Raw genomic sequence first — 16,428 nt, 5'->3', positions numbered from 1 at the left:
ATTTTGATAACATATAAAAAAAATTTCTATTCATTTCATCATAATCTTCGTTTTTACAATCATTATTTCGACAATATAGAGATCAAAAGCACTTTTGACTCATGCAGCTTTGTGCTCTCTTTTCTTTTTCTCTTTGTATATGAGTTATCTCACGTTGCTCTCAATTAAAGCCCCCACACCTAAAGTGCTTTGTTGCCAAATTCAATAAATAAATAAAAAAGTTGCAAATTGCAAAGATCCATTGTAGCCTTAATAGGGAAAATATAATAAAATTTAATGTCAAAGATCCACCCAATGTTTTCCTCTTCCTTTTTTTTCCTTTTTTATAAACACAACTCTTTTAGCATCTAATGCTACTTTTTTCTTTTGAGGTGAAAATTCTTAACTTTGAATGTGAAATGTCTCTCTTTTTTATGAATACATCATTTTCATATTCCAATGGCAAGAAACATGAAATCTTTTTTTTTTTTTAACATAACACGACAAAAAATAATCAGATATTCTTATTGAATTAAGATAAATATAAATTGATCTATTGATTTCACGACTAGAACATGTAACATGAGATTTTTGGATATAGTCTTTAAGAATCTAAAGTAATTTACAATGGAAGTAAACAACTAGCAAACCAAACTATTACAATAATTACCTGAGTAAATAAATAAATACACACGATACGATTGGTTAATTAAACAAAAAAAAGTACTAAAAACCTAACATTAAAAAGTCAAAATCAATTTGAATTTCTACTAATTGACAATTATTTTTTTTTTTCAAATTGATAATTCACACGCGTAATGATTATGGGAAAGAAAATATAGACTATAGATTATAATTAATCTTCCCTTTTGCTTCCATGTTTTGCTCCTTCTTGTCTCCTCTTTTTCTAAATTTTGCAACATTTTTGATATTTTTTTTTTCTTCAAATGGAGGCTTCAAAAACTAATTTAAGTCAAATTTCTTGTCCTAATGCTCCAAATATCTGGGAATTTTCATGAGTAATTTTAATTAATTCTCATCCCATGAATTGATTAAACCATTAATGATTCCCACTATTTTTTTCCTCCTTTCTTCACTTGGCATATATTCTTATAATCCAAGAATAATGTAGTACACTAATGTAATTGGCAACGCTATCAACATCCCAAAAATAACCCTGAAATACGAAGAAAAAATTTATAAATTATTGCACGATTATATACGTTGTAATGTAATTTAACCTGTTATAATATATCAAAAAATAATTTTACTTACGCAGTACTAAGAATAGCTGGATGAACATTGTACTCCTTAGCAAACACAAATGGGACAATCCCTTGTGGCAATGCAGCCTAAAATTCAATATACCAAATTATTTTTTTTAAAAAAAATAAAATTGAACCAACAATTTTAATGCAACATTTAATAAAATAGATAATAAATTTGTCATTTCATGACCACCAAAAACTATATATTAAAAATAAAAAGGCTATATGGATAAAAAAAATTTACCTGTACAATGGCTACATGAAGAAGAGTACCACGTAGCCCAACAGCAATTGAAGCAGCAGCCATAACTGCTGGGCCAGTTAGAAACCTTACAGCCATTGCAAATGTAGCCACTGTGTTACCACATGCAATGATTTTTGGTTGAAGAGCCATAAACAAACCTACGCATAATCGTGACTCGTAAATTTAACTGAATTCGTTACTTTTAACTATACAAATGAAATAATATAAGTTTAAATCTTGTACTTTTTTGATCCACAGATTAATTAAGATTCTGAATCCATCTCTGATGTATTTAGATAGCTGTTGAAACTTCTTATATTAAATTTCAACTACTAGTAACCAAACCAATGATTAAGTCAAGTAAGGACCCCACGATGACTATGAGTTTGATAATATAACTACCCTATTAATACTACCATTGGGTTTTGATGGTCAAAATTGTAAAACTTAACGTACTAGAAATGGTTTAACATATGAAAGAGAAAGCAAGGTACAATAAATAGTTGAAAAATATAAATGCTATGTTTGACAATACTAGCTTCAAAAATTCGTATCACGTAACTATAATTTTATTTACAAGTTCGATAAAATTATTAATGATAAGAATAATATATTTAAAACTCGATACGATTTACTTACCCAAGCTAAACATAGCCATTCCAAGACCAGCATCAGAGAGAATGGAGATTGACTTCTCTATAATTTTGGGCATATGCACATGCCATCTAAAAAACAAACAAAAGAACTAATTAATTGATGGACAAATTTTAAAAATTTACCCACTAATCAACTAAAAATGTATGAGAAAGTTAAGAAAGTAATTAGTTTTTTAAATCCATAATAATTAGCTTACCTGAATGAGATTAGAGACCAAATCAGACCAATGAGGCTTGAATACGTGTTTGGGTTACGAATAAGCTTACGCCAAACCATGATTAAGATCAAACGAGTCATAACACTAGCCGGAGGCATCTGTTTTCCCATACCAGCATCTTGTACTCCAGCGAGCTTGGGGTGTAGCTCCGATGTAGAGCTAGACCCTAGTTTAGTCAGTCCAGTGGGTCCCTCTTTTTCGCCTTTTTCTTCATCGCCATCTTTTCCACCACCATTGGCACCTCCAAAAGTGAAATCCTCACCACCAAATTCCCCTATTTGCGGAATGGCTTCAAATATGAAATTATTTAAATATATATTAAAATAATATTAAGACACCTTGTCTGGCGAATTTACTTTTTTTTAAAAATAAATATATTTAAATAGTGTATATTCCGAGTTAATTAGTAAAAAATAAAAAAAGTTGTACCTTTACTATCTCCATTTTGAGTATGATCAGAAACCAACATTCGAATTTCTTTAGCTCCATCGGATCGACCCGATTGTTCGTTGGCACTGAAATCATTGCCACCGAACACATGGAGGCCACCGGCCTCCGACACCGGAGAATTACTCGAACTCCATACAAACATGTGAAGTTCCTTAGCATCATGATTATTAGCTTTAGCATTTGGCTGTTGGTGCTGCTGCTGTTGCTGTTGTACTTCCTGCTTCTGCGTTTGTACATTTGGCTGCTGAGGTTTTGTGCTTTTAGGCCCTGCGGATGCAATTTCGGGGTTCGGGGCAGGATAAGATCCCGGCGCAGGCTGCTGCGTCGGAAAGTATCCGAACCTCGGGGAACTCTGAACTAGACCTCCCGGAGCACAGTTTTCTTCGAAATTAGATGGTCTCGGGGTCGGACCCCGAGACGATTGTACAGAATACATATCTGCAGGACCAAAATTGGATAATCTTCCTCCAGGAAATCCCATCATTGAGTAAAAATCATTATGATTAAAATTAGACCCTCGAGGAGTCGGATTTCTCGAAGAACTGAGACTGTAAATCTCAGCTCCGGTGAGATTCGACGGCCGATGATCCATAGCGAACGATCTCCGGGACGCATTCGATTTTCTCACAGTAACATGCAGTTTTCCATCTTGACCAATTTCAGCATCTGTTTCGAGAAAATCATGTCCATCTAGAGATACAACATCAGATTCAACTTTAAACGAAACAATGGAAGCAGCAGTTTCTGGGAATTGCTCCATTATAAGCATTTTCGCACCGCGATATTCGAACAAAAAAAGCAAAAGTGTGTACCAAATGATACACTGCAACACCACTACTTGTACCATGAGACTACCAGAGTACTCACCATACATAGCAATTAACAAAGGAATACCCATCACCAATGTATTTGGTAGTGTTGAAAGTGAAAAAATGGTAATACTCCATTCAAGGCTACCATTTTTAGTTAAATTAGCCCATAATGAAAGTACAACAAGCATAATCACTTTCTGCAGCGAATCCGCCGCAATGAAACGGAAATTCATCTCATATGGATTGTTCATAGCTATGAAATGGAAAGACAACAAAGGAACTGCAAAAATAGCTACGAATCTGTTGATCCCTGAACATTGATCGGGAGAAAAGATCTTCCACCAACGAACAGAACCATAAGCTAATATCATAGCAACATACAGAGGAACAACTGCCGTTAACACAACATACAGATCGTGCCAAGTGATCATTTTCGCCAAAAAAAGAGAAGAAAATTGTCAAATCGAAGAAGAAGAAAAAACCGTTATTTAACTGCAGGCAGCACTGTGTGTATTGCAGTTGATACTGCAGTACTGGTGCAGAAGAATTCTGCAGCAAATTGCAGAGAGAGATTAAAAAGGACTGATGAGAAAATTTAATTGTTTTGTTTTTCTTTTCTTTGGTGGAAGAGGAAAGAAGAAAAAGGAGTGAAATTACATGAAGGTGTAAAATGTGGAAGATTTATATATAGGGAAGAGAAGTGAGGGGTACCGATAGGGTCATCCAAACCCTCTTCGATAGAAAGTTGATTACTTTAGATTTAAATTATTTAAATTTACGCTAATTTATAATATTATATTATTTATCATATTTTAAATCTCAGATGTATGAGACTCATACTAAATTCATGTGTCTAATTAACATACAAAATTGAAAGTCATTAAGAAAGGAGCATGTTTGATTAAGAAATATGACTAAAAGTGTCATTAATTAAGGTAAAAAATCACTTTTGTACGAACTATTATTCAAATACATGCGTATATTTTGTTAGATACATATATATTTAATTAGATATATTGATTAAAAAAAACTACATACATATACTTTTAAGACTCATCATATGTCGTATATGCTACATGCCTGATACATGCGTAAATCTCCAATGCGTGTGTATATTTGTTCATATACATATATACTTAATTAGATATACTAAAAAAATAAATACATTATAATTTTAATTTAATAATATTTCGCATATATTAATAACGTGCCGAATACATCAATAATTTCAATCTGATCCAAAAAATCTCTTTCTCATCTTCTTCCTCGTTAAGGTTTATCAAAATTACAGCATAAACCCTCTTTTCATTTGTGTCAAAGTTGTTATATTATTGAATTTTCAAATATAAGCGATTAAAAATAATAATTTTCATGTCATTTTTTGAGCAACAATATACAAATATTCTTTTTAAATCACTAGCCACGAAAGAAAATTAGAACTCCAAATCAATAGAATTTTACTTTACTTTTAAATATTAGAAGATAAAATAAATTAAAATTTATAATAAATACATGACTTTGAAAATGAGTAAATAGACACAAATATCAAATTGTTGCTTCAGATTTCGATTTTAATGATTTAATGGTAAAATTCATAGTAGAGAGAAGGAAGAAAGAAATAAAATGACGATGGATAGGGAGATTGATGAAAGAGAGTGAAAATTGATTTAAATTTTAGCTTACAATTTTAAGTTTAAATCTTAAATACTACATTTTTATTTTTTAGATCTCTTTCTATAAATATTTTAAATTCGCTACTGAACACGGTGAATGAACTTTGAAACTTTGGTAACTAATATTTTAAGAGGAAAAATTGAGTTATTTTGGGACCAGTTAGAATTTTTTTGAGATGAGATATTGATAAAAAAAAAGAAGTTAAAGAAAAAAGGGGTTATTTTTTGGGGGGTGGGGGGGTGGGGTGGGGTGAGTTGGTTACAAGTTGACCACATAGTATGGTTAGATTAAAGGGACAAGGGCTTGCATGTTTTTTTATATTTTATTCAGATACGAAATTTATATTAGAATTTTGATTACTTAAAATTTACGTATTTTATGTTAAACTTATTAAAGGAGAATCACTTAACTAAATTTTCTTTTCATAATTAAAATTTAACTTCAAAATTTTTTAATTTAAAAATAAAAGAATCGTATTCATCTCGAGAGTTTGCATGTAATATAATAGGGAACGTGGCTAGTATATGATGGGCCTTAGTTTTATGAGGACGTGGACAACTTTTCTTCTCTATATTTTTTTTTATTATATATAGTTTTTTATTGTATAAGCAAAATTTTAATTTGGAGTATCATTTTGATATTATAAATAGTAATTTAGACTTTTCATTTTAACTTTCGGTCAGAACATAATTATTATATTCCTCTTATCCTCTGTATTAGCTATTAAATTTTGTTTTATTTTTGTCAAAAAGTTTCCTATGTTTAAAGATTAAAAAATTCTGCCAAAGTGAAAAAAAAAAGCAGGTTCTCAAGGTGCAATTTTTAATTAAATAATGTAAGATGAAAATGACATTGGTTCTTGTTCATGAACATGTTATAATACTTTTTCTTTTTTGAATTTGTATGAATAGTTCGATATTCATTAAAAATGTGTGAATAAAAAATAAATCGTTATAATTTCTAAAAAAAATATATTATTTTTAATTATTTTCAGATTCTTTTTTTTGACTATTTTTAATTTTTAAAATACTTTTTAAATTTTGTTATTTCATATTAAATTATTTAAAATTATTATTCTAAATATTTTAAGAAAACAAATTGAACAACAAAAACAACTAAATCTATCTCAATATTTACATCCATTTTTAGAGGATGGTACTCTCATTATTTTTTTTTTCATTTTCATAAGCTTGATTAATCTGAAATCTCTAATTAACGATAAAGAAATTTCGAAAATTATTTCGCCCCAACACACGGTGTTAACACGTTACTATGTATTCACTAATTAGAATCTATATCTATATTAATACTAAAAACAGATTCTAACATCCTAATCATGAATTTCATCACTATACTCTAAATCAAATTAAAAACACTCAACTGGAAAATGATTATCCTTCACTTCGACATACAGGTTAAAATATACGCGACTAAATCATATTTACCCTCAAAACTATTAATCTCATTGTGTATTTGAACTCTTTAATTTAACAAAAACCTTTATTTATTAAAAAAAAAATAGCCAGTAATACTCAAATATTTAGTCAAAAATTGAAAGATATATTTAAATTAATTTCTTCTTTATATACTTTTGGGATTAATTATAACATTTCACGTGCTATAGTTTTAGGTGAATCTTGGTCTGTGTCCGTGACCTTTCTTAGGTCACAACAATATCTTATAATTTCCCTAAAAAAATATAAAATCTTATACAGTATTTTCAACTAAGACAGATTTTGGAATTTGGTTTGACCAAAATTTTAAAAAGATAAAGAGCTAAAAATCAATAATATTGACCATATATATATATTCCTATCTCTTCAGAAATTTAAAAAAAAAAGAAAAAGAAAAAAAGAACATAACTTGCCTAATATGCAACTATTTATAAACAGTTTCTTGATATAATATTCCAATATTCTCTGTTTATGTTATTTTCTCATAAAATTGACATAATTGTATGTACACATTAATATTATCATGCCCCAAAAGCATATGTTATACATTCAATGGTTAAGTACAAATATTTTTTTTTTAGTATATGCTAAATAGACAGGAATATTAAATAGAGTGAGTCGCACATTCAGTCAAAAATATCTTGTGACTAATTATAGATAGTTTCGAAATTATAACATAATGAATATTTACTATTTCAAATCCATACATCATAAAATATACTAATAATCATCATTGTATATACATAATTTATAATAGTATTAGTATGGTTCAATATTGTTTGCTAGAATTTCCCTAATGTTATAATTATATGTTTGTCTCTTAAGAAGAGTAAAGAATGATTCGACATATGAAATGGGACAGGATATACATTACATTATATACAATTCAAGAATCAAATTTGGTGAAAATTGTAATAAAAATCAAATCAACAAGTGTGTATATATATATATATATTATTCAAGTATCTTTTAGGAAAAGGACAAAAATCACATACTTTTATGATAAAATTGTCATCCAGTATAAGTTTATAATTACAAAAATCTCTCAAAATGATATCATAATACAAGCGTTGATACATTAATATGATGCGCGAGATACATTAATCATTAAGTAAGATACATTATATTTTATACATGATACATTAATCTGATGCGCGGGATACATTAATATGATTTGCGAAAATGAGGAATTTTTGAAAATTCGTAAAACTAATAGGAAATAATGATATTAGAGAACTGAAAAGTGAAATTTCTGTCATTTTTCCTCACGAATAAATCATTTGCATATTAACAAACAATTGAAAGAAAGTTATACTTTTTTCTTTTGTTTTGATTTTATTTTTTTGGGTGGGAAAACTAGCATAGGTCACACTCATGTCTCAATGTGTACCTAAAAGATCAATCAACTTTTATGCCTACATGATTGAGTAACATTATCATATTCATTTCATTCAAAAAAAAATTAATAAAATAGGTAACAATCTTTTCTTGAATTTGATTTCACTCACCACTATATAATAAGCAACTCTTGTTAAAGTCCCAATTAAAATAAAGTTTGTTTTGGACAATGATTTGACCATAAGAGGACCACCCTTTCCACAAACACCCAATCACCAAACTTCTAATTAAACTACAAGTTAAAAAGAGAAAAACAAAAGGTTCTTCTACCTAAAGGAAGGATTGGTTAGTTAGAACCATCAAGAATCATATATAATATAGTTTAGATCAATTTAATTATATTTTAAAGATCTTCATCTCACGGTTCAAAACATGATTAATAGCTATGAACATATACGTTTATTTGTCCGATTTTATGTGACACAATTATAATTTCAAAAATCATAATAAAATTATGGTCTTGGTAAAAAATAAGACGATTTCATGACTGTTAAAATTATATCATACATAAAATCAAGATTGTTCGGAGACAGACACAAAATTTTAAGTTTTATGAATTTTGTACTTCATGTTTCTTTTATGTTTTCCGATATTTTAAAATAACAGACATTTTAGAAACTATATATAATGGAACCTACATATGGATACACTAACAAAATGAATTTAGAGCATAACTCAACTTCGAAAGATAAATCATGGAGTAAGGACCGTTGAAAAACAACTGTGAAGATTGAGTCTCCATAAGAACCGATGTGGAAAATTTTTGATACATTAGCTCCCAGAATCTGCTTATTAGGGCGTGGATAACACAGCACATTATGAAATAGCTTAATATTGTGTAAATTAAGAATTGAGATGAATCAAATTATGATAATGTTTTGCCACTTAACACTAATTAAAATGGGAGTAAGTAAGAATAGACATCAATTGTCAAGTGATAAAAGAAGTACCTAACCAAATTAAACAAGAATATTCTCATCCATATATGAAATGCCAAATTAATAAATCTTTCTTGATAAATCCCCCTACCCCCTCCTTCTCCTTTTTTCCTATCTTGTCACAATGCAAAGTAACTAATAAACTTCCAAGCTAGCTACTTGTACACATCTATTTTTGCAATATGTAATGTCTTTGAAGATCCTATCTTCTTTTTTTTTGGTTCCACAATTATGAAGAGATAAAGAGGAAAGACAATGAGATGCAAGTGAATAGGGTATAGTACATAAAGGAAAAAATGTGACAAAGGTATGGTCCAAGTGAAGTGGTTTTAAGTCACTCTCTTGAATGTGCAAGTCAAAATAAGTGGGCTTCTTTGGCCCATTGGACTTGGCCCACCACCCACATTCTTATGCTATTTCTTTCATTTCACCATCTACTAGAACTACCCTTAGTCCCCACTAGTACAAAGTCTCTCTACATTATGCACACTTAAATGGTATTCAATGCTAGATCCATTGGTTTTGTAGTTCTTTATAAATAAATCCAATCAGTAAAGATCGAAGGTTTTATGAAACGATTATCGTTATTTAGGTTTAAATGATAGGTATCCATGTAAAAAAAATGCATAGTCACTTTTCATTATTTACTAGAAAATAGGATGATTGTTATTACCATTAAATTACTATATTATTATTTTGTGCATACATATATGACTGATTTAACATGGCAGTGAAAGTGATTATTAGCCTTTCCATTGGAATTGGATTGGGCCTTTGATTTAGAATACTGGATCAGCTTGCTAAATTGAAAAGCCCACTTCTCTTTTTCTCGGCAAATATACATAAAATAGCCATTTTTTTAATGTCCATGTTTGAAAAATAGTCACAATCATGCAGTTTCACTTATAAAATTACGATAATCGAAGCTCTATCAAAATTCGTATATTTTTTAATTACATGAGTAAAAAGTGTCTAATACGCGCTATTACTACCTCTTTCTCTCTCTCTCTTTTTTCCCTTCTTATAAATTCAGTTGATTATATTTTCCCTTTTACGTAAGCTATACATTATTATTTTTGCCAAAAAAATAATAAGAAAATAAAATATTGAACTATGTTTGACATTTCAAAAATCAGTTGCTAACAAATAAATAAATCAATTTCATTTCTTCAAGAATCCCTTCAAGATTCTAACTTTTTTTTTCTTTTCTTTTTACTCTATTCCTTCTTTTCCAACTTTCTATTTCTCATGAAATTAATTATTAAGTCTCAAAATACATGGCTCTTTTTGCTAGTACCATGTTTGGGAGATGAATATAATAGAGGAAATAAAGTTGAGAAAAGGATGAAAAAGAGCAAAAAGGGAAGGAAAAAATAGAATCTTGATCAATATTGCCATAAAAAACTATATAAACTTCTATAAGTTCAAATTTTATGTGTGTTTCTTGTGGTGATTTGAATACAAAGAGTGGTGGAGTAATGTAGTGAACTAATTAATGATTTAATTTTGCATCATATATATATGTATAAGCACCAAGGTATTAATCTCTCTCTCTCTCTCTATATATATATATATATGAGAATCTTGCTCGCCTCCCTCCCCAATATCGCTCACTTATCTCTCAACTTTTGTGTATGTGAGAGCAAAAATATATGTATCTAAGCGTAAGATACGTATGAAATTCTTAATAAGTAGTAAGATACATGATATTTTTAAGGGCAACTTTCACATATAGCAAACAAAAAATTCATATTTGTATACTATAGAAACTTTGCATAATTGCGCTACATAGCAAACATAAAACTGTATAATTTGTTATACATATACAATTGTATAATTCGCTGGCCTAAATTGTATAATTCGCTGGCCTATTTCGCTGCAATTGTATAATTTGTTTTGCATACAGTTGAATCGAATTAAAATGTATGTATATTGCATAATTATAAGTGTATAGCAAGAAGATATATGTTTTTCTCGCTTTATACAAAAACAGAAACACAATATATACACTTCTGTTGTATAAAGCTAGAGAAAAATTGTATTTCACTGCAATTGTATAATTCGTTGGCCTTTATCTCTGCAATATTTGAAGCAAAATGTTTGTAAATTGTATAATTAAGTGTATAACACGAAGATATACATTTTTGCATGTGTATATACAATTTTCTCTCGCTTTATACAAAACAGAAACAGAATTATACACTTCTGTGTATAAAGCAAGAGAGGCGAGCGAGAATGGAGGGTGGCGAACGAGATTTTTGGGAGAGAGACGCTGGCAAATTGTATAGGAAATGATAGTGAAGATTGCACCAAGTCCACTACATGTATGATTGGGCTTGGCCCAATTTGAGGAACTTTGAGCCCACAAAACCCTTCCTAAATCGAACAGTTGGCTTTATTATATTTGCAAATATATATATTATATATATATATACATACATACATACATACATACATATATATATATATATAACATATAAAAAGAAAAAAGTATGGACGGTTTGTATTAGTGTATTATCACTATAATTATCCTCCTCTATAATAATATTTCACTATAACAATTACGTTATGTTTTACGTAATACACTGCAAGAAAACTGTGAATTACATGGGGATTTTCCAAGGAAATAATATGAAAATTTGCAAAAACATAAGTTTCATGCGATTGTTCATACTAATATCCAGAAAAATCCCCATGTAATTCACGTATTTTTTTTTATAGTAATATAGTATTTCACTGTAACAACTAAAAATTATCCAACAAATAACGATATTAATGAAAGGTTTGAGGGTAGCGTGAACTTCCTTAGAAATAGTAATATCGGTATGCAAAAGTGTTCATACATATAAGTATGAGAAAACAACAAAATTTGATCGAAACCATCATTAGTCTCTTAATCCTCAAATCAAATTTGCTAGTACTTTACCAAATTTAGTTATACATAATTCAACTCAATGTATAAAGCTGCAACAACTTTGCCACTATATATATGAACATTGTTAATTATTAATGTCCGACCTGTTATTATTACTATATATTTGTCTTGTTTAGAAAATTCATCAAATCATCATTAGTCATTAATACAACATAATTATGAAATAGGCTACAATTGCTGCGTTAGTGTGTCCCTGGTCGGCCTGATAATATTGGTAATGCTACTTTACTAGACAAGTTAGGGTTATTGGTGCCATTTGTAGGGCCACCCTTGTCTCCGACCGGAGGGGCGGAAGAATTTAGTAATTTTAACTTAATAATTTGATGCAGATATATTGAGGGATTAGTTGAAGTTAACAATTTTAACCTAGATTATGTATAGGTGTGTGACTTATAAGTGTAAATGATTAACTTTTGAAGATATGAACGTGGAATTTTGAACTCAAAGTTATTATGTTTAAATTCTGAATCTAGATTCTCTATCTACAATCACCGTGCATAAAGTTTAATTTGAATATAAAATAAAAATAAAAATTAGATCCTTAGTAATATTTCTCAATCACTAATTTGTGGTATCGGATGTGGCTGAACCATCTTCAAAGGCGGAACTAATTAATGGATATAAATAATGCTTAGATAAGAATACACCCTTTATCTGTCACAGGGCATAATAAATAATTTCAAACTCTTGTATAACTCCAGAAAAGTTTGAAAATACTGTTAAACTTGACGTCAATTTAGGAGTGTATTTCACTCATGTTGTGAAATCAGAGTCATGTATTTAGGTTTAGTTAGTTAAGTAAATAGTTATTTTTAAAGCTATCAATAATACAAAAATGTAACTAATAATTCATATCGAATTTAAGAATTTTCTGAATACTTCTCTCTTTTTTAAAATATAAAATTCAACCAACGAAGAATCGATAAGTAAGATAAAAGGTAACACTAGCTAACTAACCAAACGAACCTATAAGAAAATCTCAAAAGTTGACTTCAATTAAAATCACTAAACTATTGTTTTTTAGAATCGTACAATATGAACATATAAACGAAACTAAAAATAAAAAACTTAAAAAACATATACATATTAATAACTATATGTCAAATTGTTTCCACTTCAAACTCAATAATACTAATCTTAAATTCTGAATTAGTCTCTGACATTAGTCCTGGTGACGCGTTCACAATGAGGACACATGGTGAGGGTAGACGCCGGTAGGGGATGGCAACTATGGGGTGATAACACCGTTGGCGGACCTACTTTCATGGCTCGTAACTCTTCAACTTCTTTCTTTAATCTTTGATTTTGTTCACTCAATGAACCAAACCATCTCTTTAAGTACTCACATTCCATCTCCGTTTGCTTTAGCTTGCTCCTGTTTAACATAAATATAAGTAATTTATGCTTGACTAATTTAAATTCGCGTTTTTTATACTAAAGGAATTAACTAATGCATTGATGATTGAACCTTTCTTCTAACATTAAATAAATGCACGTGCATTATGGCAAACACCTGAAAAAGATGATCCAATTAAATGCTCAAATTGACCGATCGATTATTATTATTCTCTAAAAGGGAACTGACAAAATATTACACGGAGTCGTTTGATGTGAGATATACTAATCATTAAACATAAAATGTATAATTATTTTATCTTATATGTAATTAGAGGTATTAGACGGTCATGAGATTAATTATTTCATACCTCAGTGATGAGAAAAGTTTATCTCATATACTAATATACATAATGAAATAACTTATCTCGTAATAATTTATTTTCAACTAAACAATGTATATAATTATAGGTAGAAAATAAGGTACTATAATACTGTACTTTTTTTTATATTTACTTGTCACTCATATTAAAAATTTATTTTACTAATTTATTTTAACAAATCGAAAGATACATAAGATAATACTAGTCAAATTTATAATTTCAAAAGTATCTTTAGTAAATATCAAAGTTGAAAGTTGATATGACTTTGGTGTCACAATTCTATTTGCCTCTTCTTTGGTGAAACCTCTTTTGGTGTGTAGTGTGCAACCATTTTGAAAGAGTCAAATTTCCTAATTTTATGGAGTTTGTTCCCACTATATAACTCCAAAATCAACTTTAAATTTTTCATTCTTCATCAAAGACCTTGGGAATGTGAGTATAAATTTTCAACGTGAATTAAAATTTAGTTATAACTTAGACAACAAATGAAAAATAATAATAATACATTATGTAAAATATTACTTATAAATAATATTTGAGGAGGATCGAGTATATGTGACTTTTAATACTGACTTGTAGAAATAGAGAAGTTGTTTTTAAAAAACACTCAATGACTTAATTTAATTTTGGTTCTTTAATGTTTATTCAGATATTTGCCTTATAGAGAATGAAATATCACTTTCTATTCTCAGATCAACAAGAAGAACAATGCAATAGAATCTGATCCTTCTTATTATTGCTCTCTCTCTCATAAAATAATTCACTATCTTTTATAATATATGTAAAAAAATTTAGTTATAAATATAAATATAAAGAAAAATAAATTAGTGTAATTACTTCCTCACCATTAATTATCTCTTCTCAACTACCAACACATTAGCAATATTACTACCAACTCCACTTATTTAATTGGTTGTTTAAGGTTTTGAGGCATTAATAACTAATGTCTTCTTGGAAGACTAGTAACGTAACAACTCAAAAATTAACATATTCCGTCATTTTTTACTTGTCATTTTTTATGTGTTACTTTTGGTATTAAATTTCTCAAATCATTTTTCAGGACGTACATAAAATAGTCATGTCAATTATTATTTTCTTAATAAATATATAACATGTCTAAATCACTATAATTTATATGACGAATAAAAGTGAATGAAGTAAATCGTATTTTGACTTTAACAAGAGAGAATAATAAATAATCATAAAAGTGTGTATATATATATATATATATATATAAAAGGTACCTTGCTCTACGGTTTTGAAACCAAACCTCAACTTGCCTTGCCTTTAACTTTAATTGCATGGCTAAAGCTTCCTTTTGTTTCTGCATTTATTTACCATTACATTAAGAAGAGGAGAAAAAAAAATGGTCTGACTGAACATAAAATTTTAAAATATGATGTAATTTGACTAAACATAAAATGTAAAACGAAGTTACTGTTCTTTCGTAACCGACTACAAAGAAAAATATTTCATACGTACCGGATTCAAAGTATGATTTTGCCTAAAGCTTTCTTCAAGAAGAAAAGATTGTTGTTTTGTTAAACGTAGTTTTTTCCTTGGAGCCCCATTAATATTATCATTATTATTATTATTATTAGAGCTTTCTTCTTCTTCTTCCTCCTCCATGCTAATTTCTTCTTCATTTATATTTGAAGGTATTTGATTTATATCAAGCTCTCTCATCATATTATAACGTCCACCACCCCCTTCACCTTCATGATCAATTAAAAAAAATAAATCAACACAAGATATATAATTACAAATAGGAAAAGATCAACATAATTAAAAGTAATTAATTCATCACACATGTATGTATATATAAAGAAGCTATGATCGACAAAGGTGGTCAGTCTAACACTCTTTTTCAAAAAAAAAAATAGAGACGGATTCAGAACTTAAACTTAGTAACTTAAAATTGCATCTAATACCAACACTCATACTGAAAGTTCTGGTTTCGTCACTGATGAAAATTAAAAATGTCATCTATAGAATATATAAAAAGCCCTAAGTGAAAATATCAAACTATATAGAAAATTTAGCTTTTGTAAAAAATAAATATAATTCTCTAGTGATAAATAATTAATTAAACTTACCAGAAGAAGGGAAAGATGAAGAATTAGAAGAAGATCCAGGAATAGACATGGTTAGCTCCAAACATGTTGAATTTTCTGGCATAATCTCCATTTTATTAGTTTAATATAAGATAAAAAAAATTTCTTAATATTTTGCAAGAATTAAGAACAAAGCTAAAAATTTTAATTTTTTTTTTCAAACAAGAGAATAAAGTATAAAAGGGACAAATGAAAGAAGGGGGCAAGGAAGAACCAATTAAGGGTCAAATAAATAGAAGGAAGAAAAATAATTACTGTTATAATTTTCTTATATTATTAATTGTCATATTGACTAATGACTATGGTCGTCAAGTCAAATAGTCATACATATTTTATTAAATCATACGTTATCTAAGATTTAGTAAAGTAAGATCGAGTCAATTTTTATATTGTCAAATATAATATCATAAAATAGAATTAAATATTTTTTAATTGTTAGATATTTTGTTTAGTGATATAAATTCGAAAAAAAAATATACAATATTGTGCGACAAATAAATTTGAAAGTGCAAGTTGTGTTTTTTTTTCCTTCCTCATGTTTGGGCAAAAAGGAGCATAAGTCAGAGACTT

The 16,428-nt window shown here is 28.7% G+C and overlaps 2 protein-coding genes across 3 annotated transcripts; both read right to left on the bottom strand.

The window, feature by feature from the left end:
- Nucleotides 1-511: 511 nt before the first annotated feature.
- On the bottom strand, nucleotides 512-4,287 carry PIN4 (auxin efflux carrier component 4). Of its 2 annotated transcripts, none has more exons than XM_010322243.4 (6): nucleotides 2,795-4,287; nucleotides 2,345-2,639; nucleotides 2,131-2,216; nucleotides 1,492-1,649; nucleotides 1,255-1,331; nucleotides 512-1,156 (listed from the first exon to the last, which is right to left on the bottom strand). In XM_010322243.4, the coding sequence occupies exons 1-6, from the start codon at nucleotides 4,056-4,058 to the stop codon at nucleotides 1,090-1,092; spliced, it is 1,947 nt and encodes a 648-aa protein (XP_010320545.1). In that variant the 5' UTR covers nucleotides 4,059-4,287; the 3' UTR covers nucleotides 512-1,089. The 2 variants fall into 2 exon arrangements, with proteins under 2 accessions (XP_010320545.1, NP_001234184.1); NM_001247255.2 differs by having other exon boundaries at nucleotides 583-1,156; nucleotides 2,345-2,654; nucleotides 2,795-4,286.
- Nucleotides 4,288-12,992: 8,705 nt separating this feature from the next.
- Nucleotides 12,993-16,062, bottom strand: LOC101252281 (homeobox-leucine zipper protein HOX3). The gene is made up of 4 exons (XM_004238788.4): nucleotides 15,841-16,062; nucleotides 15,227-15,459; nucleotides 14,989-15,068; nucleotides 12,993-13,401 (listed from the first exon to the last, which is right to left on the bottom strand). Exons 1-4 carry the CDS (start codon nucleotides 15,929-15,931, stop codon nucleotides 13,176-13,178), a joined length of 630 nt encoding a protein of 209 aa, XP_004238836.1. The 5' UTR covers nucleotides 15,932-16,062; the 3' UTR covers nucleotides 12,993-13,175.
- Between the last annotated feature and the right edge of the window lie 366 nt (nucleotides 16,063-16,428).

Source organism: Solanum lycopersicum, chromosome 5, assembly GCF_036512215.1.
Source record: "Solanum lycopersicum chromosome 5, SLM_r2.1".
Taxonomy (NCBI): domain Eukaryota; kingdom Viridiplantae; phylum Streptophyta; class Magnoliopsida; order Solanales; family Solanaceae; genus Solanum; species Solanum lycopersicum.
The sequence above is the reverse complement of the archived record's forward strand: the minus strand, read 5'-3'. Positions and strand labels throughout refer to the sequence as shown.